We start from the raw sequence: 22493 nt of genomic DNA on the forward strand, positions 1-22493 counted from the left end.
AAGGCCAAGCACCGCGAGTCCGCTGGCACCGGGAGCGCCGAACGGTCGGGCTCTACGGGCGCCAGGCAGGGCGCACCCTCCCCGGCACCATCAACCACGAGCCAACGCTCTGGGTCGGGTAAGAGGAAGGCCGAGCACCCGGCGAAGCTCCTGGAGAGACCCCGGTCGAGCTCTAAGGCAGAGGAGGAGCGTGGCAGTGCCCCCTCCCTCAAGGATAAGGCGGTGAGCGCACCTAAGGTGGTGAAGGCCTTGATCCATTCGACCAAGCCCTCTATCGAAACGGTCGCGGCGGCCCTGGCCCAGCCTGTGGAGGCTGCACCAGTGGTGGCGGCCTCGGGGCCCAGAATCTCCCTGCCTCCTCGGAGGGAGTCTTCTTTCGTGCCCATCGATAGGACCCCCGTGAAACCCTCCGTGGGGAAGAAGGGGGGGCAGGGCGTCGTCGTAGATTCGGCCTCAACCTCAGAAGAGGAACTGATCGAGGTCTTAAGCCACGGCCTAGGCGTGGAACAAGACCAGCCCGTCGGAATGGGCCCCGACGCAGGTGACGACGACGACATCGTCGAGGATACCGACGGGGCCCCTGCTCGCCCGTCGGATTCACCTCTGCCAGCGCCGCAAGACACTTGCGAGACTACCGTTACCGACGGAGGAACCTCTCCCGTCGGGGGATCCAGAACCGGGACCTTCTGGTGTTCCCCCTACCAAGAAAAGAAGGATCCATCCACCGCCTCCTTTTCAACCGTCGCGCCCCGTCCAGCCCTCCTCCCCGTCCACCCGAGGGGATGATACGGGGACTGACACGGCAGCGACGGGTACGGACGACGAGGCATACGACGAGGATTTTCCGTCGTCGCCTCCCACCAGGGCTTCTCCGCCCGACGAGATTGGATCGTTCCACTCAATGATCGCCAGGGCATCCGAGCTTTTCCAACTCTGCCCTGAGGAGAAGAAAAAGGAAGGCTTCCTTTACCAACGGCGCGAGACCAAGAGGAAGACGGTCCTCGCAGTGCCTCTGTTGGACGACATTTGGGATGAGGGCCTTTCCCTCCTCAAGAACCCTTCCACGACGCCAGCGAAAAGAGACCGGTACGAGAAAAAGTACCGGGTCCCGGACTCGGCCCCCCTATGCCTCCGGGCGCAGCCTACCCCGGACTCCGTCGTCTCCGCGGCAGCCAGGAAGAAAGCGGGGGGGGTGCGGCCTCCACGTCGACTTCCCCGCCGGACGGCGAGGGAAAGAAATTGGATGCCATGGGACGCAGAGTCATCTCGTCGGCGGCGACGACGATTAAAGCGGCCAACGCCTTGGCTATCGTGGCCCGCTACGACAGGGAACTCTGGTACAAGATAGCTCCCCTGCTGGATTTTCTGCCGGACGACAAGAGGGCGGAGGCCCTTGAGATCCTGCAGGAAGGTGAGGTGGCCTCGGACCACGCCATCACCGTGGCGACGGACATCGCCGACACTGGGTTCCGCCAGATGGGCAACGGCGTTTGCCTTCGACGTCGCGGATGGCTCAAGGCTACGGACTTTCGGCAGGACGTCCAGACCAGGGTCCTGGACATGCCCTTCGACGGGAACAACCTGTTTGGGAAGACAGTGGACGATTCCCTTCAGGCCATCAAGGCGGATACTGAGACGGCCCGGGCCCTTGGAGTACTGCAGCAACGGCGGACGCCCTTTCGGAGCGGCGGAGGCAAGGGCGCCTCCAAAGGTTCCGGCGGCGGTTTCGCTTCCTACCGTCAAGCGGCCCGCTCGTCGTCGCAAGAGGCCTACAGAGGACGAGGCAAGTCTGGCGGACCCCGCCGTCGTCGCCAAGGAGGCCAAGGCGGCAAGGCCGCGTCCAAGCAGGATTGAATCGGCCGTGGGGTCGGGCCCCCACCGAAGCACCCCGGTGGGAGGCCGGCTGGCGGGCTTCGTCAGCGTGTGGGAGTCCATCTCCACCGACCGTTGGGTGCTGGACGCCCTGGCCCGGGGCCACGCGCTCGAGTTTCAAAGAAGGTGCCCGCGCGTCCCCCCCGTGGCCAGGAAAGAACTTCACGTCCCTCAACTTCTCCTGGAGGTAAAGGCGATGCTCAGAAAGGGCGCCATCGAACTCGTCCCAAAGAGGCTTCGGGGCTCCGGAGTCTACTCGCGTTACTTCCTCGTGAAGAAGAAGACGGGAGGATGGCGCCCCATCCTGGACCTGCGACGCCTGAACAAGTTCATCAAGGCGCAGAAGTTCCGGATGGTCACCCTCCAGCACGTCCTGGGTCAGCTGGAGGAAGGAGACTTCCTATCGTCGTTGGATTTGGAGGATGCCTACTTCCACATTCCCATCCTAAAGGGGCACCGAAAATTCCTCAGATTCGTGGTCCAAGGGCGTCATTACCAGTTCAAAGCCCTTCCCTTCGGACTGCGGTCGGCACCCAGGGTTTTCACCAAGTGCCTCGCACCGGTGGCGGCGCAGCTGCGCCGCGAGGGGATTCACGTCTACCCCTACCTGGACGACTGGCTCATCCGCGCCAAGACGAGGGAGCTCGCCGTGGTCCACACGGCAAGGACCGTCCAACTCCTCACGGACCTGGGATTCTCTGTGAACTACGCCAAATCCCACCTGGTGCCCGCGCAAGTCGCACTGTTTCTGGGAGCGAGGCTCGACACAGTGTCCCTTCTGGCCTCCCCGTCGGAGGAGAGGACCAGGACCATCTTGGGCAAGGTGCAACGGATGTTGGTGGCCGACGCGGCCAAGGTGAGGTCCATCAAGTCCCTCCTCGGGATGATGTCTTCCTGCATCTACCTCATTCCCATGTGCAGGCTCCGGATGCGCCCGTTGCAAGAGTTCCTGGATGCGCGCTGGATCCAGACGACGGGCAGCTTCGAGGAAAGGATCAAGCTCGACGAGAGTTTCCGACGAGCGATACGGTGGTGGGGCACCCGCGCGCATCTGACGGCGGGCATGGACTTCCAGACCCCAGCCCACCAGGTGACTGTGACCACGGATGCCTCCCTAGAAGGGTGGGGAGCGCACACCGAAAGTCTGCACGCAAGGGGACTCTGGCTCCTGACGGAGAAGTCCCTGCATATCAACGTCCTGGAGCTCCGTGCAGTGTTTTGGGCCCTCAGGTCCTTCCTTCCGTCCCTCAAGGGCAAGGTGGTGAGGATCTTCACCGACAACACCACCACCATGTTTTACATCAGGAAACAGGGCGGAACCAGGTCCCCAGCGCTGTCCAAGGAGGCGCAGGACCTGTGGCATTGGGCCGTCGCCCAAGGGATTCTTCTGGTGCCGTTTCATCTGGCAGGGATAAAAAACACCATCGCCGACTCACTCAGCAGGGAGCTGCGCTCGTGCCACGAGTGGGAACTACGGCAGGATCTGGTGGATCGCCTCTTCCGACGGTGGGGCACACCCCAGATCGACCTGTTCGCGACGGCGACGAACACCAAGTGCCGGAGGTTCGCCAGCAGGTTTCCCCAGACGAGGAGCATGGGCGATGCTTTCTCGTTCCCCTGGGAGGGCCTGTTCCTCTACGCGTTCCCTCCCTTGCCTCTGCTAATCCGGCTCGTCAACCAGCTCAAGAGGTCACGGTGCAGGATGATCCTCGTCGCACCTGCGTGGCCGAGGCAGATATGGTTCCCGGACCTTCTGGACTTGTCGGCGTCCCCGCCAATCAAGCTGCCGGCGGACGCGGATCTACTCTCCAGGGAAGGAGGCGCCATCCTCCACCACGACCCGAAGTCGCTGAACTTGCAGGCCTGGCTCCTGCAGCGCTAGAGTTTGGAGGATACGACATACCGGCCGATTGCAGAGAGGTTCTTGCAAAGGCCAGGGCGTCCTCGACTCTTAAATGCTACGGACACAAATGGAAGAGGTTCTCTGTCTGGTGCCACGCACAGAAGATTAACCCTCTACGGATTACGGCTCCCCAAGTGCTGCCGTACCTGCTGACGCTGGCCAAAGCTGGTCTGGCACACGCGTCCATCAAGATTCATCTTGCTGCGATCTCCCGATACACCAGAACCACGGGCCGGACGTCCTTGTGGTCTCATCGTCTGGTGAAAGAGTTCATGAAGGGACTGTTCAGATCGTTCCCGCCGGTGAAGGCTCCGGCCCCGGCGTGGGAGCTCAACGTGGTGCTGACCAAACTCATGGGACCTCCGTTCGAGCCTCTGCACTCGGCCCCGTTGAAGTTTCTATCGTGGAAAACAGCTTTTCTCGTGGCCATCACCTCCGCACGACGAGTGGGAGAGATCCAGGCCCTTTCCTGCAAGGCCCCGTACTTGACTTTCCACGACACGAGGGTAGTGCTCAGGACGCACCCCTCCTTCATGCCCAAGGTACCGTCGGACTTTCATCTCAACGAACCCTTGGTGTTACCTGTGTTCTTCCCGTCGCCTTCGTCGCCGGCTGAGAGGACTTTGCACTCGCTGGATGTAGCTAGAGCGCTGAAGTTCTACGTGGACCGCACGAAAGGTTTTCGGAAGACGTCACAACTCTTTGTGAACTTTGGACCTGTCAATCAGGGGAAGGCTCTCTCGAAGGCTTCCATCTCCAGATGGCTCTCCGGCTGTATCATGTACTGTCACCGGTTGGCAAACCGACCGCTGCCTGGCCGTCCGAGAGCCCATTCCACCAGAGCGATCGCAGCTACCACGGCGTTCCTATCTGGTGTGCCCCTGCTGGACATATGCAGGGCTGCTACGTGGAGGTCGACGCACACCTTCACGAAATTCTACTGCGTCGACCGGGATTCCAGGGAGGAGTCCAGGGTCGGCCAAGCAGTGCTGCGCAACCTGTTCGCCTGAGGTGAGCCTGGTGAGGAGGTAAGATGCTTAATGTTGAGTTGATGTGATGCTTAATGTTGAGCCTTTGCCACCTCCCGTGGTTGTGCATGTGTGTACTGCTATGTATTCTTTATTCATGAGCATGTGAATCCATGCCAGACCCCATGCTGGAGAAGGAACAAGTTACTTACCTGTAACTGTTGTTCTCCAGCATGGGTCTGGCATGGATTCGCATGCGAACCCTCCCGCCTACCCCTCTGCGGCTCTTCACTTGGTCATACTGCCACTTCACGTGCTTCCAAATCTGAAGATGGCTGCCAGAGGCGGTGCTTAGGTAGAGGGCAGTCATTGGCTGTGGTCAGTATGACGCAGAGACCAGTGATTGGTTATTTCTACGAAAGACAGATCAGAAACGAAACTGATACTGGTTTTTTTCTTTACCGAGGATTCCCAGCCTGACGACGGGGAATATTCATGAGCATGTGAATCCATGCCAGACCCATGCTGGAGAACAACAGTTACAGGTAAGTAACTTGTTCCTTCCTGAATATAATCAAAGACGGGAAGGAGGCAATGGGGGAATGTCTCCAGTCTGGACTGGATACTGCTGATAGTATCGGCAGATCCATGGCTGCAAGCGTTGTGCTACGCAGATTTGCGTGGTTGAGGAAGTCAGGATTTGCACCGGACGTGCAAGCTAGACTCCTCAACTTGCCCTTTGATGGCTCAAGGCTCTTTGGCAGAAAGGCTGATGAAAGCCTAGAAAAACTTCAGACCTCGAAAGCGGCAGCTAAATCACTTAGCGCCTCTTTGCGCCAGCCTCTAAAACCCTATTCCGGCTCATCTTCCTGGAGGGGTCGTTCTTTTCGATACTACTCTTTTGGTAGAGGCAGAAGACAGGCTTCTCAAAGGGGCAAAAGAAACTTCCCTCGTGGAGCACGAGGAAGAGGTGCAAAATCAGCCTCAGGAGCGGCATCTGTACCCTCAGCCACTCCTGCAGCCGCCTCCAAATCTCTCTGAGACCTTGTTACACAAAACACCAGTGGGAGGCAGGATCTCTCAACATCTGAAGGAATGGCGGGGCATTACCTCAGATGCTTGGGCACTGGAAACAGTAGCCCAAGGTTACTGTCTCTCTTTTCTAAAAAGGCCTCAATCATCCACCGGGAGCCAATTCCGCCAAAATTCCGGATCCTCTCCTGTTGCAGGAAATTTTAACCCTGCTAGAGAAAGGTGCCATAGAACTTGTACCTGTAGTGGAGAGGAACAGGGGTTGGTACTCCCCATATTTTCTCATCCCAAAAAAAGACGGAGGACTGAGACCCATCTTGGACTTCAGAAACTTGAACAAGTTCCTCAGGAAGGACAAGTTCAAGATGGTGACTCTTTCTCAGATCCTTCAGGCTCTCCAACTCCAAGATTGGTTGGTATCATTGGACCTTCAGGACGCTTACTTTCATGTGCCAATCCATCCAAAGCACAGAAAGTACCCGAGGTTTGCGATTGGCAATTCTCATTATCAGTTTCGAGTTCTGCCATTCGGGTTGACCTCCGCCCTGAGGGTTTTCACCAAACTGTTGGCGGTTGTGGCAGCAAGTCTCAGGAGTTGAGGTATTCACATATATCCCTACCTGGACGACTGGTTGATCAGAGCAAGTTCTCCAGAACAAGCTCAGGAACATCTTTCGATCACCTGCCACTTCCTCCACAAACTGGGCTTCTCCCTCAATTTCAAGAAGTCTCACATGATACCAACCCAGAAACTCCAGTTTATCGGAGCAGTCTTGGACACTTCATCGGGAAAAGCCTTGCCTCCCGAAGTGAGAGCTCTCCACATCCAGCAGATGGTAACAAAGTTTCAGAATGCCCAACATCTACCGGCCTTTGATTTTCTCAGGTTGCTCGGCCTCATGGCATCCTGCATTTTCCTAGTACCAGAGGCCAGGTTGAGAATGAGATCCCTTCAATGGGCACTCAGAGCTCAGTGGTCCCAGTTCTCAGGGAATATGTCTGATCTTCTGCAAATCCCGAGCGCGGTTGCTCAGGATCTTCTATGGTGGGCTTGCAACGACAACATTCTCAAGGGAGAGTCTTTTTGGCAACTCTGGCCGGAGATAACGGTAGTGACGGACGCCTGACTCACGGGGTGGGGAGCACACACCAACGATCTGACAATCAGCGGTCGCTGGTCTCCATCGGAGTCCAAACTACACATCAACCTATTAGAGCCGAGGGCAATCAGACTAGCTCTGAAGGCCTTTCTGCCCTCTGTACAGGGAAAGAATGTCCTGATAATGACGGACAATACAGTGGCCATGTGCTATCTGAACAAGAGAGGAGGTGTAGGGTCACTGCCACTGTGCAGAGAAGCAATGCAGCTCTGGTTCTGGGCAATACGAGAAGGAATCTCTCTGTCGGCAATTCACCTAGCCGGAGAGAAGAACACGGCGGCAGACGCTCTGAGCAGGCAGAGCACGGTCTCTCACGTGTGGGAGCTGGCTCAGGAAGTCCTTCTGGAGATCTTGGCCCTTTGGGAACCCGTGGATCTGTTTGCCACTGCGATCAACCGGAAGAGCGATCAGTACTGCTCAAGGGAATTTCCTCAAACAGGAGCTCTGGGAGACGCATTCGTAGTGGAGTGGAAGATTCCACTGCTGTACGCGTTTCCCCCAGTCCCTGTGATTCCTCAAGTAATCAGGAGGTTGAGAAAGTTCAGGAAAACCATGATCCTAATTGCCCCGGATTGGGCCAGGAGAACGTGGTACCCGGACCTTCTAGACATGTCCATCTGCCCTCTAATACGTCTTCCGCAAAGAGGATCTTCTCTCGCATCCAGAGGTATAGACACTCAACCTTCACGCATGGTTTCTGAGAGGTTGAGATACAAGAATTGGGATCTTCCGGATGACGTAATGGAAATCTTGCTTTCGGCCAGAAGACCAGCAACAAAGTCTTTGTACTGATGTCGCTGGAATAGAATTAGTAACTGGTGCAAAGACAAGGATGTGGACCCTTTTCAGTGTGGCACCCCAATGGTGCTTTCTTTTCTGCTACATCTAGCTAATCTGGGGCTCCAGATAGGAACAATCAAAGGATACCTTTCTGCGCTGTCCATTTTCAAGCGCTCCTCGGAAAAGGTTTCATATTTCAAAATACTGTTAATAATTCAATTCTTAAAGGGGCTTACTAATGTATACCCTCCAGTACCTTTTCATGTACCAACTTGGGACTTAAACTTAGTATTAAAATTCTTGACTTGCATACCTTTTGCGCCTCTGCACTCATGTCCATTGAGGCTTTTGAGACTAAAAACTGTCCTCCTTGTGGCCTTATCAGCCCGCAGGGTTAGCGAACTTCAGGCTCTCTCATGCAAACCACCATATTCTATTTTTTATAAAGGTAAGGTAGTCCTTAAAGTTAAACCTTCGTTCTTGCCAAAAGTAGTCTCGGACTTCCATTTGTCACAAAAAATAGTACTACAAACTTTTTATCCTCCTCATCTGGGCAAAGAAGAGGAGAGATTATACAGATTAGATCCCAAGAGGGCTCTTAGTTTTTACATCTCTAGGATGGCTAAATTGAGAAAAGATGACCAACTGTTTGTGGGCTATACTGGTTAAAAATGAGGCTTATCTGTAACAAAACAGACCATTTCCCGCTGGATCATATTAGCCATAATTGAATGCTACAGATTAGCGGGAAAAGAACCACCAGATGGGCTTCGTGCCCATTCTACAAGGGGAATGGCTACTTCTGCGGCTCTAAAGAGGGGAGTCCCAGCAGCAGATATTTGTGCAGCTGCAACCTGGAAAACAATGCATACTTTTGTTAAACATTATTGTTTGGACACTGCCTCCTCTAGTGAGGGTTGCAAAGGCAGTTCTGCATTCTGTCCACGAAAACTGAAATTAGTACTCCCACCTCCAAAAATTGATACTGCTATGGGAGCCTATCACAAGATGAGGAATACGTGGGAGGAACATCCAGTCGAAAGAACGTTACAGTTGGTAAGTAACTTGTTCATTTCTTGGTCTATCCCTTCTCACTGCCTCTCGTAGCAGGGTGTCTTGCCGCCTCCTCTCCTTGATCTTTCTTGCCCTGCCTCTTCATTATTCCTACTAACTTGATCTTCCCATTCTTTTTCCGTGCTGGTTAGACTTCTTGTCCCGGGACCGTCCATACCCTTTCCCCATCTTTTTCAACACAAACATTTTTTATTGCCCCAGGGTTGAATAGAACCAAAACATCTCCCGACTTCCAATCCCCTATTTTCTGCACTGGTACACTTATTTCTGGTGGTACTTCTTCATGTTCTTGTAACCTGACCAACCTTTCCCGCAATGCTCTTAACTTGTTGTTTATAACTGCTTCCACTGGGAACACTGATGCTACAGGCATTTCAGCACTTGTGGATGGGTTATATGGAGGTGGAGGTGCAACAAAAGCTGAGCCCCCCCCCCCCTAGTTGTTAATCCTGTTGACACTTTCTCTACCACTGGAGGCTTACAGACTGGATTTGTATACCCTAGTGCAGGTTTAGGCGTTATGGGGTATATCCCTTTACATTGGATCTCTTTTTTTATCTTCCATATCCTTGAATAATCGCCAGAGATCTTTTTTTTTTTTTTTTTACCCCCTTATATTTTGCTGCTAAAAAGTTGACATTTTTTCTAGTGTGCTTCTGTTATGGGGGCCATGCTCTGGTCATGAGCAGGACATACCCCCTCCCCCCTTCCTTTGTTTCCAATACCCATTGTTTCTGATATTTGTCTATCCTGTCACAATACAGTGGCAGGAACCTATGCATGTGTCCCCCATAATGTTGCGTACGTCCCTAATGCTTCACTTAGACCTTACTGCCATGCTGCTGCTTGTTATATACACACGCACATTCTCATTCTTTCTCCCACCACTCTCTCCCTCCCCCTCCCTCCCCCTTCCTCCCCTTCTGTTCCCCTCTCTCCCCCTGTCCCTCTCTCTTATCGTTATAAAGGAATTCTGCTTGGCACTACCTTCTCAACCTATTAAGGCTGAGGATCCCTTATCTCTCAGTCTTTATATGCTGGGGCTACCTTTCCTCTCAGTCTTAATACGCCGGGGCTCCCTTTTTACATTATAAAAAGTAAAAAAACAAATACGCGCCAATTTCAATACATAACCCACCTCCAATCGATACCTTAACACATCACCTGAAATCCTATCCACTTTATACCATAACACATCACCAAAAGTTCTATTCAATCTATGTCACTGACCTTGTACTTCATCCATTCACACCAACATACTGTCATACATACATGTCCCCTTGTTATCTCTTACAAAAGTCTACTCACATGGGAGTGTTCACCCGAGTTTCGTCATACACGCGTTGGCATCTATATTGGGTGGGCCCTTCTGACCTATGGACTGTGCAGCTGGTAGGAATTATTCATAGGTGTATCAACCTTTTGATGTCCAGAATCGGGTAGGATTAGTACAAGGTTTGGAGGGAGGTAGAAGAAGTAGTCTACCCACGGGGGTTGCGTACCATAATGATTTCTCTTTGCTTTTTACTCCCTGTAGCCACTGCTGGTTTCTGACTTGTTCCTGTATTTTCACTGGAACCCCTGGCCTTACAATGTTATCATATTCTTGCAGGCAGCCATCTCAGGAGGAAAGTCTCCCCTAATTGGGGACCATTGCTCTTTCTATTTTTTTGTGTGAAAGGGCTGTGGTGCTTGCGAAGGTGCTAAAGGTTGTGACAGTAATTCAGTTGCCACCACATTTTGGACAGTCATGCAATTACCTTCAACTTTAAGACACTGCTGAAGTGAAGGATTTATCTCCAGCTTCTAGCTGGAGGTAAATCCTCTATTTTACCTTATAAAATTCAAGTGATTTATGACAGAGGAATTGCTGCCCACGGTTTACTCTGAAAAAATCCTCATAGAAGTCTGTGGACCTCAAACATGGGGGTTTACATAGCCTTACCACCACTCATGATCCCGCTGGAAATCCGCAGGCTCAAGTGGCGGTAACCATAAGCACTTTGGTGGTAATTTGACAGAAATACCACAGAATGACTGCCACACTTGTAATGAGGAACAATATTACGTTGCGTTACTCTCTGCCAAAGCAATTATTTTCCTGCAGTGTAATCTACAGTCAATCATGCAATGTTCAGACCAAGATCGACTAAATTCCCAGACAACGCAAAGGGCTTTGAGGCCATAACGGTGCTATAACAGTCACACGTAATGTGACACGTATTTTAGTAAGGTGGTGATAAGTGCACTTTCACCTCTGTAACTAATATGAAGATGATTATTAACTTAGCTGCAAATTAACTATTAAATACTGCTATATCAACAGGGAGTATATTTACAGCCTCATTACGAGTTTGGTGGTATCTTGGTGGTAATGCAGCAGTAATGGTACTAGCACAGCATTACCGCCGATTTTTGGCGCACTGCACAACTCGTAATGAAGCCTTGTATCCACTGATGTTTGTTAATGGATGATGTTGTCCAAGGTAGTGATGCTCTGTGACCTCCATTGTTGCCCTTTGCAGTGATGTCTTTGGTTTCTTTTTCCAGAGGGCTCAAGGTCGTCCCAGATGAAGAAGTGATAGAAATGTATGACGGTTCACATGTTCCTTTGGAACAAATGAGTGACTTTTATGGAAAGGTGGGTACAGTGACTTTCACAAAGTAATTCTTTATTAAATATGGTTTATAATACTTTGGGTTAATTAAGCAATCATGTCTGATGCGCCATTTAAGCAGGGTACAGTGAAGCTGTCTCCATTTAGTCATGCCAGTGAAGAACTGCTCGCTTCCCTGAACTCCCCAGCTGTCCTCATCCTACTTGATCTCTCCTCTGCCTTTGACACAGTCAACCATTCCATCTTCATACAAAGGCTCCACGATACCCTTGGTATCTCGGAACAGGCACTGCAATGGCTGACCTCTTTCTTAACTGATCGCTCCTCCCAAGTCATCTTGGGCATCATCTCCTCTCCTTCCTCGTTCTCCACCTGTGGTGTCCCCCAGGGATCTATCCTCTCCCCCTGGCTCGTTAACATCTACTTTGCTCAGCTGACACCCCTCCTCCTCCAACTTCCAGGGTTATGCAGACGACACAACTCTTTTTCAAACTTCCTGCTGACTCGCACCCTCCTTCATCCCTGACTGGCTATCTGCCATCCAGGCCTGATGCACGTCCAAGGGTCTCTGTCTCAATGCCACCAAAACTGAGATCCTTCCGATTGGGACCCCTGCTCCCTCCTTCCCTTCTCTCTGGCCTCCCACCTTGGGTGCTCCACTTTCTCCTTCTTCTGAAGCCTGAAACTGGAGTCCTCTTCGACTCCTCTCTCTCCTTCCTCGCTCACACTCAGGACGTTGCCAAGAAGTTCCACTTTCAACTCTTACTTCTCAAAGGAATTCTTCCTTTCATTACCTTCCCCCAGAAGCTCCATGTCTCCCGAGCCCCGGTTCTCTCTAGGCTAGACTACTGCAACAGCCTCCGCCTCAACCTACCCTTTTCCACTCTGCAACCACTTCAGCTAATCCGGAATAGAGCAGCAAGACTTATCCTTGGCGTTAAGCCCAGGGACCGCATCTCTCCTGCTCTAAAAGTCTCCACTGGCTCCCGGTTACTGCACGGATTCAATGAATATCCCTCTGCATCATCCACAAGGCTGTCTGAGGCAGGGGACCACATTATCTGCACCTCGCTTACCAAATACTCGCCTTCTAGACCTCTACGTTCCTCTGGCACCAACTCCTTGTGTGTAAAGCGTTTCACTAAACAGAGAGCAAGAGATTGTTAGCTTTCCTCAGCTGTATCCCTCCTATAGAACAGCCAGCACCTCAAGACTTTGCTCTTCTCCTCCTCCTTCACTTCTTCGCTCATCTGCTAATCAAACAGTTGCTGTGATTGATGTCTTGAACCCTTATGCATCCTCGGGCTCCCTGACCTCCCACACCCAATCTCCCCAGCTTCTGTCTACCCTCAGCACTTGCCTCGGCACACCTTCTGCACTGGAGACTTGCACTTATACCCAATGCGGCTCCTGGTCGCATAACACTTATCATACCTTGCACTTCTTCTGGGGCTCACCCTCGAGCATGGACACCCCAGCACCTACCTCACTGACCTCCTCCTGCTGCACTTGCACGTTCTTAATACTCACAAGGCATAATAGGTTCAGCTGTCCCTTCCCCCACTGTATTTTTTTTTATTTTAATTGTACTGCATTCCCTGTTGCCCTGTGGGCACTTTAAAGCAGAATGTACTTGCTGTATAAGCGCATAACAAGCAAACAATAAACTAAACTAGACACTTTGCTAGCATGCGCATGGGTGGGGAAATCTTTGAAGCATGTTCAGAGCTAAGGTTTATAATGTGGTAGCCGTGCTGATGTGCTCTTTAATCTGTCATCTTCCTTACATTCTCCTGTGCCGTCATCCCTGGTGTAAGGGGTTGGGAACGAGTCATAATGTGCAGTAGTATATACATTCTTTGAAGGAAAACCGAGCATGTTACATATGGATAAGCCTCCTGCACAGGACTTAAATTTGCCCATTCCACACAACTCAAGCATTAGTTGTTTTCTTCCTGTGGGCACATCTAGAGATCAGAGCAGCAGCTGCATTTCACAGCATCTACATTTTCTTATTTTCTCCAGGACACCACCCCTTACCTGGATTCAAGGTTGGCAGCAATTGCCCAGAGACACCGCCAATGCAAATAGCGTTACTGCTGCTCGGTCTGGCACTATTGGCGCCGGATCATGGGGAGCTGTAAGGCGGTAAATCCCCATTACCTATTGGGTCCATTGGACTCAATGGGTATGGGGTGGCGCTATTAACGCTGGCGCAGTTGGAGTGCGCTGATGTTGCCGGAAACAGGCGGTAAGCGGACATTTTTCCATCCAGCAAAAAGCTGGAGGTAATCGTCCCACTTTCCCGCCCAACTCATGATTGGACCAGTCCTAAATGCAGCGGTAATAGCATTACTGGTGCATTTAAGGGCTATCGCCCAACTTGTGTTGAGGCCCTTTGTTTTTTTATGCAACCCCCTTTTCGTTTTCTGCTCAAAAGGTTTGATTTCGGTAGTTGGGAGGAAACCTGTAACCAAGGCCCCCCTCAGTCCCCCATCACCAACATTATTAGTTTGAAGTCATTTGTTCCGGTAAAGTAGGAGAATGCATACCTATTCTCTCAGGCACCCCTACCAGTGTTCCAGATGCCCTCAAGGAAGACTCAAGGGTTTTTTAAATAATTTGTAATGGGGTCCAACTAAGGGTCATCCCTCTCGTCTTACCGTGGACTTCCCTCCACCCTAGCCAAGACTTTACTAATCCCCACAATGGTCACTATAGATCGATATCCCCTACTGGCTAGAGATGAGGGTCTAAAGGCAGCATCCTACTCTATGTTGCTCCTTCTGGGTTCTTGGTGAATCCTAGCCAGTGTCCCTCAAAAATGATGGTAGTCTTCAAACAGGAAAATACTGCCCAGTTTTCCCTTGATCTTATCCCTTTCACACTCTTCTATTCCTCACTCTGCTGTTGTTTCCTTCCTTTCCCTTCCTTCTACGCTCCTCCATCGCCTCCTCCCACGCTCTCCTTTCCCCCCTCACTTGTCTGGTCTGTCGATCTGCTGTTCCACCTCATAGCTGCTCCTTCCTCCTCTCCCTCTTCTACTCTCCACTACTGTTCTCAACCTACTATGCTCCACTCACACTACTCTCCCGGCACTCTCACCCAATTACCACTTTAGCTCACCAATGAATAACCTCAGCTTCAAATTTTTTCTGTTAATCTCCACTGTCCTTCTACTGGCTTGTCTCTTGGTACACCTCCTTAACCATTGACCTCAACTGGACAACCCACACCCGGCCCTCTAACCTTCACTCCTTTATACTGATCTGTCTGGGTTGTACATATCTCCTCCCCTCTCGCACTGTCTGGAGTTCTCACCTGCCCCCATGGGCCAATCTGTGACTGATTTTCCCCCAGGGGCTGGGTTGTACAGGGGAATGTGCATAAAATATCCCTTTTAGTCCTGCCCCCTTTTCCTTCATGGCTCCGCCATTAGAATTGCTGGTGTGCTGTAAACTGGGTGCATCATAGCTTTTGTTCTTTAGACTCACTTTCTCGTGTGTCGGATAGTCTCTCGTATGCCGCTGGGATTTGTGGTAATAGCCCTTGGAACTGCTCTCCTTTGTGGGTTGGATAATGTCTTGCTCGCTGCCTTAGTGGGGTCTGAAAGAAAATGGAGCAGAATGGACGGGCTGTTGTATGGCAGGCATGGAATGATTAAAAGTGGTACTTCTTACTTGCATCCAGGCACATAAAGGGGTGAATAGTGACTGAGCCGGCCCCTCCCACCTCCCTCATCCCACCTCTGGGGCAGTACTGGCTCAGGCAAGCACCCTTGTAGGCCTCTGGCCCCAGGTAAAGAGGGCTAGGGCCTCATGATGGATAGCCTGGATTGTTGGCTATTTCCTTTTAAAACATTTGGAGTTTAAGGAACTTTTTGATTTTGGAGGAAACAAGGTGTGAGCCACTTGCGCTGGAAACCCCACTTTACATTAGGCCATTTGTGACACTTTTTCTTAGAAGCCCATTATCATTTCTAGAGGATGCCAACCTATTCCACCCAACCCATTATTTGTAAATAATATTATTCAAACACTTTCCTGACAACCATACAAAATGTGCAAAATGTCTTTGCTGGACGTTAACTCAACTGAGATTTCTATATAAAATAGTGTCGGGTAGACGTCTTGCGCACGAAAAAGGCAGAGTTGAGCCTCCTACGTCTCAGGCATTGGTACTTCACGAAAGCTAACAGAGCTGGTAAACTATTAGCGAGACAACTATGCACAAAGCACCAGAGGGGGATGATCAGGGAAATCCGCAATAAACAGGGGGAAAAGCTTACCACTAACACTGAGATGGGAGAGGAGTTCATGGCCTTTTATAGAGACTTGTCTCCACAGAGAGGCCGGATGGGGTTGACCAGGACAGATACCTCACTTCTCTCACACTGCCACAGATATCTGAAAAGGATAGGGAAGTGCTGGAGGAAGACATTAGGGAGGAGGAAGTGCGCCAAGCAATAAAGGGGCTACAGTCGGGCAAGGCGCCAGGCCTGGATGGCTTTATAGCGGCCTTTTATAAAAAAAAAAAAATGCAGAGGATCTGGTCCCATTCCTAACTAAACTGTACAATTCCTTTAGAGAGGAGGGAAACGTAACCCCAACCATGAATGAGGCGAAGGTAGTGGTCTTTCACAAAGCCAGGAGAGATCTGGCGTCCCCAGGGTCGTATCGTCCAATTGCCTTGATAAATCAGGACGCAAAAATGTATACTAAAATTCCTGCCTCAAGATTGTCCCTGCTCCTCCCCGATCTGATTCATGAAGATCAATCAGGATTTATACCAGGCAGGCAGACGCATGACAATCTGAGATGCATAGCACACCTGGTGGAGAAAGTGGGTATTAAGAACACCCCCGCCTCACTATTGGCTTTCGATGCCGAAAAGGCATTTCACTGGGTAGAATGGTCAATGCTATTCAAAACATTGGAGCGGATGGGATTCGGGGACAATTTCTTCAAGGTGGTTAGGGCGAACTACAACTCTCCCTCGATCAGAATCGGTATCAACGGGGAAATTACGGGCAGGGTGGAACTCTCAAGGGGTACTAAGCAAGAGTGCCCCCTATCCCCTCTATTGTTTGCTATCTTTCTGGAACCACTGCTATGCAGAATAAGGGAATCGAGGGAGATAGAAGGGATAGAAATGGCGGGGATACATCACAAGGTGGCCGCATATGCGGACAATCTGTTGTTGATATTGGGAGATCCCGATCGCACTCTTACGGAAGTGATTAAAGAAATGGAATCCTTTGTGGCGATTGCGGGGCTAAAGATAAATAGGAGCAAGTCAGAAATCCTACCGCTGGCGGGGATATAGGGGAGCTGAGGAGGGTGGCTGCATCTCTTGCTCTAAGCTGCGCGAATAAAGGGATTACATATTTGGGTATTTCCCTGATGAGTAGGGTAGACCAGACGTATGGGGCAAACTTCACTGAGGTGTTTGGGGGTGATCAAGCGGGACCTTGAGAGGTGGGAGCCGCCGGCGAGAATGTCCATTCTCCTGAAATTGCAATACTATTTCCAAGCCTGCCGGATAAAGATCCTGAGGTCCTTCTTCAGGGCACTGAACAAAGCAATCACGTCATTTGTATGGAGGAACAAGACCCTGAGGATATCAAGGGCGGTTTTAACGGCCCCAATAAGGGAAGGGGGGGTTGGCTGTCCCGCACTTTCACAAGTATTATCAGGCGGCACAGCTTTGGGTACTTAGTGGATGGGGAGGTGCAACGGAAGGTTTGTGCAGAACAAGATAGGGCAGTAGCCAGAACTCCTCTGAGGGAACTACTGTGGAAGAGCAAGCGGCATAGACCTGCAAACCTTCGAGTAAGTGCGGTGATGAAAGCTCCCCTGGATGTGTGGGACGAGCTGACTACATACGATGCCGGGCCCCTTCACCCCCATGTTTTGGAATCCAGACTTCCTCCCGGAAATGGAAAAGGGCGCCTACGGAGGCTGGGAACTAGCGGGATGTACAAAAATTGGGGAAATGGAGGGACAAGAGGTGCTTCCGTTTGAGACATGCTCCGAGAGCCTGAAAATCAAAGTCAGATTTAAATATGACCAACTTAAGCACTAGCTAAACACCCCCTCGATCAAAAAAGGCGGCGACGTGGGACCTCTCTCAGTTTGAGAACTTCGCAATAACCAACCCGGGCCCCAAGAAGCTGGTGTCCACCCTCTATCGGTTCATTAATGGGCAAGATCAAAGGGTTAGCTGGTTTTATATGGTAAAATGGGAGCACACCCGGGGGAGACCATCAACAGGGAGCACTGGGAAGATCTGTGGGGCGATATTCCTAAATTGACTCGATCAGTCCAGTTGAGGGAGATGTGGGTCAAGGTGATGACTCGGTGGCACTTTACCCCGGCAAGACTGCATGGGATGTATCCACGGGTGTCCAACCAGTGCTGGAGAGAGTGTGGAGGCGAAGGCACTTGGCGGCACATTTGGTGGAACTGCAACAAGTTACAAGGCTTCTGGACCGATATGAAGGCATCAGCAAGCCTATGAGGTGCTTCATAGGCTTGCTGATGGTTGGGACAGTTTTTCTGAAGTGCTACCCACTTCTTCAAAACCATTCAACTGAGGCAGTACAAGACTCCATTCTTAGTATAAGACTGTACCACCTGAGTACATGGCAGCGTAGGCAGAGCAGCCAGGCTTATTTTAGGAGGGAGAGAGGGCAGTAGATACAGTACAAGTGAAATTGTAATACAAATGATCCAAAGAAACACTGAAACACTATTGTAAAAATAAAGGATTTATTTAAATACAGGTATGCCCAGATAAATCTAGGGGTAAGTAAGTACTAAAACATTATACGAAATCACAATATAAAAACACACTATACTTGAAAGCACACAGGCCCAATTATAAACCTTATTTGGAACACCTAACAGTAGTTCTAGGGAAGTCAAAACCTTGTTATACACATTTAGTATAGGTCAAGCCTATTCTTTGGGAGTAAAAGACCAGTGGTTACTTTCAGATTACTTTTGGTAATACAAGGGCAGTAGGCCCTTCCAGTTGTACAGTGACTCTTGGAACAAATCACATAAACAGTCAACTGGACAATATACTTTTTGGTGAATTTTTAAACACTTATTTTAGATGCAGGACAAACCTATAACCACTTTTGTCATAACATATAGTTATACCTGGTGAGTAAAACCTAAGGATGTAATATACAATTACAGATGCTTTGGAAATAAGGGGACCCCAGATTGAGGTAAGCAATAACTCTGGTAACTTGTTTTGGATGGCACACAGCTAACACAAGGTAAGTAAAACCCACTTACTTTAACTTCACAATGAAGGGGAAAGTAAAACCCAATGTCATACTTCAGTTATTCTAGGTAGACAACAACCTAATGTAGACTTAAGGACAGACTAGCAGCAAGTCAGGGGAAGCAAGACCCAGTTGGGGGACACTCATTCAGTTGTCCTAACAGGACTAACCTGGTGATACCAACAGTTGGAGGACACTCATACAATTACCCTACAGGAATAATCTGGTGAAACCAACACATTAGGTTGTGCCTCTTTACAAAAGTAATCACAGGAGAGTAAAACACATTTACATCTACTTTCTTTTAGATTGGCAAAACAGTGGCTAAGGAAGAACATATGTTAACCATACTTTTAAGAAGAGTGCATCACACTCTTTACAAGTAAGTAAAACACTTGATTTCTTTTCTAGGCAGAAGTCCCAATCCCTTCAGTCTTTCCCTTATTCTTGGAGTATGAGAGTTCTCAGTGGCAGAAGGGGGGTCACTAGGACTAGTGACCAACAGGCAGTGTTAGAATAAGTTCTTTAGTCGCAAAAGTCAGAGTTCCTTAGGAAAACTGGCAAACAAGTGAGTACTTTACTTCTAGGGTTAGAAGAGGGTCCAGGGGCTTCACAGAAGACACCCCAGCAGGATTCTAGCAGTGGGACTGAGTGCACTGGATGAGGGACCTCCCAATCACAGAAAACACCCCAGGACTACACAGAAATCCCAATAGGCTGAAGGTAAGTATTTACCCAAGCCAACATAGTACCTCAGCAATGAAGAAGAGATTGCAGCAGGAGAACTTCAGGGACTGGAGCCAAATGCCCGGTCAGTGGATTCCTTGTCCTGGAGACTGAACCGTTTCAGAAGGGACTTTGCAGCAGGGATCGATGAAGAAGGCTCTAGGCAAGGGTTCCCTCATGGCTGAATGCGGTTCTGCGGGTTTGGCGCCTTTTCAAGGAGCACAGCAGAAGACAGAAAATCGCGGTGGAATTCTCGTCGTTTAAAAGGTCCAGCACTCTTGTGAGGGGACTTTTCGGACTCGATTCGTGTCTCTGGAGATCCACCAGGATGTTCACGTTATTTCAGCAAGATTCGGAATTCGGAAGACTGTGCACTACACAGTGGCAGGAGGTCCCAGGGTATTGGGGTATTGCAGGAACGCAAGGTCGCAGCAACCCGTGGGATGGCTCAAAATGCAGGTCTTCTTGAGCCCAGTGGGTCTCACCAGGCTCTCGGTTCGGGTCGTCGTTTTCGGAGACACCAGGCCGATTGGAAGGAAGGGCTGCAGCAGGCTCCGGTGGCACAGCAGGCTCTCCGGTCGCTAGAAATAATTCCCGCCGCTTTTCCTTCGTCATCCTCTTCGGTTTTCTGTTCTAGTGGTCGACATGACTTCAGCTTCCAGGTTTCCAGTATTTATCAGGAACTACAGCCAACCTCTGCATTCTCTCCCTACATTTTACAAGAAAGGGGCATCTGCTTGTCCAATCAGGACAGCCAGCCCCCCACTGGGATTTGTCCCAGTTGAAGGAAGGCGTAAGACAAAGGATGAGGGAGGTTTGGACTCCTCCCCCACTTCCTGTGCTTACAGACTGACTGGAGCCTGGGCGGGGTGTCCAGGGGACTCTCGCCAAAGACAAAACTCAAACAAAGAAATTTCCCACCCTGGATGTCAGTGGAAGGAACATAAAATGCCAAGAAACACTAAAATGGCAGAAAAAGAAGACGGGAGCCCTTTTGGTAAAATGAGCACCCTTAGGTGCCTTTACTGCAGCTGTGATTACAGCCCGCAGTAAAGGTGCACCAAATTAGTAAAAGGTATCAGTGCCACCAGCCATTAAAGGTAAGCTTGTCACTGTAACAGAATTGTTACCGTTTTAATGTGAAAGGGGAAACATTGTATCTCCCCAGCACTCCACATAAGGTGGGGTGTGCTGGTTTCACAGAATAAAATGTAAAAGGGATCCAAAGATCCTTTCTACCCTTGGGAACTGTAGTTCACGCAAGGTTAGCACAAGAAAGTTAAATGGGGAGCCCCCAGGATAACCCAGCAACAACAGGCACTTATTGCCAATAAGTTCTTAGACATGATAACTTTAAAAAGACACTATGGAGAGTCTTAAAAATGACACCCATAAAAAGAGTTAAAGATTAGGTGAGTGTGGAAAAAAGGTTCCCACTCACTGAGGTATTAATGAAAAATATCCCACTAGAAAAGCAAAACGTTCTGGAGTTGAACCAGGAAAGGAAGATTTACCAGCTCTGTGGAAATCTTACCTAACACTGACAGCGGCTTGGGCAGTTATAGCCCAGAATTGGAAACAACCAGACTCCCCGCTGACCTTCAGTCACGGCTGAGTCCACAAGGAAGAGCCTGTTTAAGGCCTGTGCATGGTGTGGCATAAAGAATGTGTAGGTTGAAGACCACCACAACGATTGTCAATATTGTCTTCATCCACATCATGTAATACAAGATTGCAAGATCTGCCAGTCTTTTTCAAATAAAACACTGCGGGATCGTCATCGACACCTTGTTGCGTGGCTCCAGGATACCAGTGGGGCCTCTGACTCCACTTCTGTACCGAGGCATGCTTCTCTACGGTAGGGCAGGACGGCCCAGCGAACAACCTCCAGTTAGAGGTTTAGGTTGCATGAAGATCCCTCCAGCGGCAGGAAAAGACACAGGGAGGCGATCGACGAGGAGCCACGATTGTCTCACAAGGACCAATCATTACCAACAAAGGACAGTGCACAGTGTGGTTCGAAGGACCAAGGCAGTCGGGGCCTTTTTCCCCACCCAGCGGAAACAAACCTGTCAAGCAAGTCTACCCACACTTCAAAATCCGTTGGGGACTCTTCGTCATCAACCGTCGAATCTGCCCCATCGACGTCCACGTATTCATCCAAGTCTGCAGCGACTAGGTCCTCGTTGACACCCAAGTCTTCACCCAGCCTGTCAACGCCAAGACCTTTTACTCCGTCTGCGAGTGCCCCGCCAACGAGGCCATCGATGACGATGAGCAAGCAAGCTGCACTAGTACCGCCGTCAACAACACCGGCGATGACTAAAACTGCCACCTCGCATGGTCATAACCATTGCTCTGTCAGCTGTAACGACTTCTTCATCCACCTCCACCAACACAGTGTTTGCGCTGACAGCTCTTCCACGACCATCTTATCCGGCTCTCAAAGTGGGCTTAAGGCCAGAAGAGACCCTCATCGTGAAGCCGATTCTCTCTTCATCTGGGGGGGAAAGGGATGTGGAGACTGTTATGTCGCTCCCTGTTCCCCACAGCTTCCCACCATGCTGCCACCTCACCTTCTAGGGAAAAGCCTGTATCACAATGTGGTAAAGGGAGCCTAATAAGGCTACCAGCCCTGGCACTCTTGCATCCAACCCCTACAAGGGGCAAATTGACTCCAGTGCAGCCAGCTCCGCAGCCAAGTCCACAGCCAGCTCCACCAAGGGACATATTGACCACCCTTACTACATGGGTGGCCACATTGCAACAACGTCTACCAGCTCTGGCACCAAACCTGGTGCCACCGCAACGGCCACCTAAGGGCACTCATGGTCCCTCAAGGGAGGAAGATGTTCCATGACCCCCTCCGGAGATTGTGCACCCTCAGCAACTGTCTGAAACTGGGACAGATACAGATCCAGAACACCTTGACAATGTGGCGTCCACTCATACATCGCACAATGATGAGTTAAAGGATTTCGTCCCTGCCGATTGGGAGCCAGATGAGGCCCCAGTTACAGACGCTCCACCAGATGAAGTGGGCTCTTTCCATGCGCACATGGG

General features: G+C 50.6%; 1 protein-coding gene across 3 annotated transcripts in view; it reads left to right on the forward strand.

Moving 5' to 3' along the window:
- Positions 1-22493, forward strand: part of NT5DC3 (5'-nucleotidase domain containing 3) — a 1183405-nt gene that overhangs the window by 368544 nt on the left and 792368 nt on the right. For all 3 annotated transcript variants that reach the window (XM_069629921.1, XM_069629920.1, XM_069629922.1), the window contains exon 5: positions 11340-11430. In XM_069629921.1, coding sequence (XP_069486022.1) covers positions 11340-11430 — 91 coding nt within the window. The remainder of the gene's footprint in view (positions 1-11339; positions 11431-22493) is intronic.

The sequence above is a fragment of the Ambystoma mexicanum genome, chromosome 12 (genome assembly GCF_040938575.1).
Source record: "Ambystoma mexicanum isolate Mex_15411 chromosome 12, UKY_AmexF1_1, whole genome shotgun sequence".
In the NCBI taxonomy this organism is placed as follows: Eukaryota; Metazoa; Chordata; class Amphibia; order Caudata; family Ambystomatidae; genus Ambystoma; species Ambystoma mexicanum.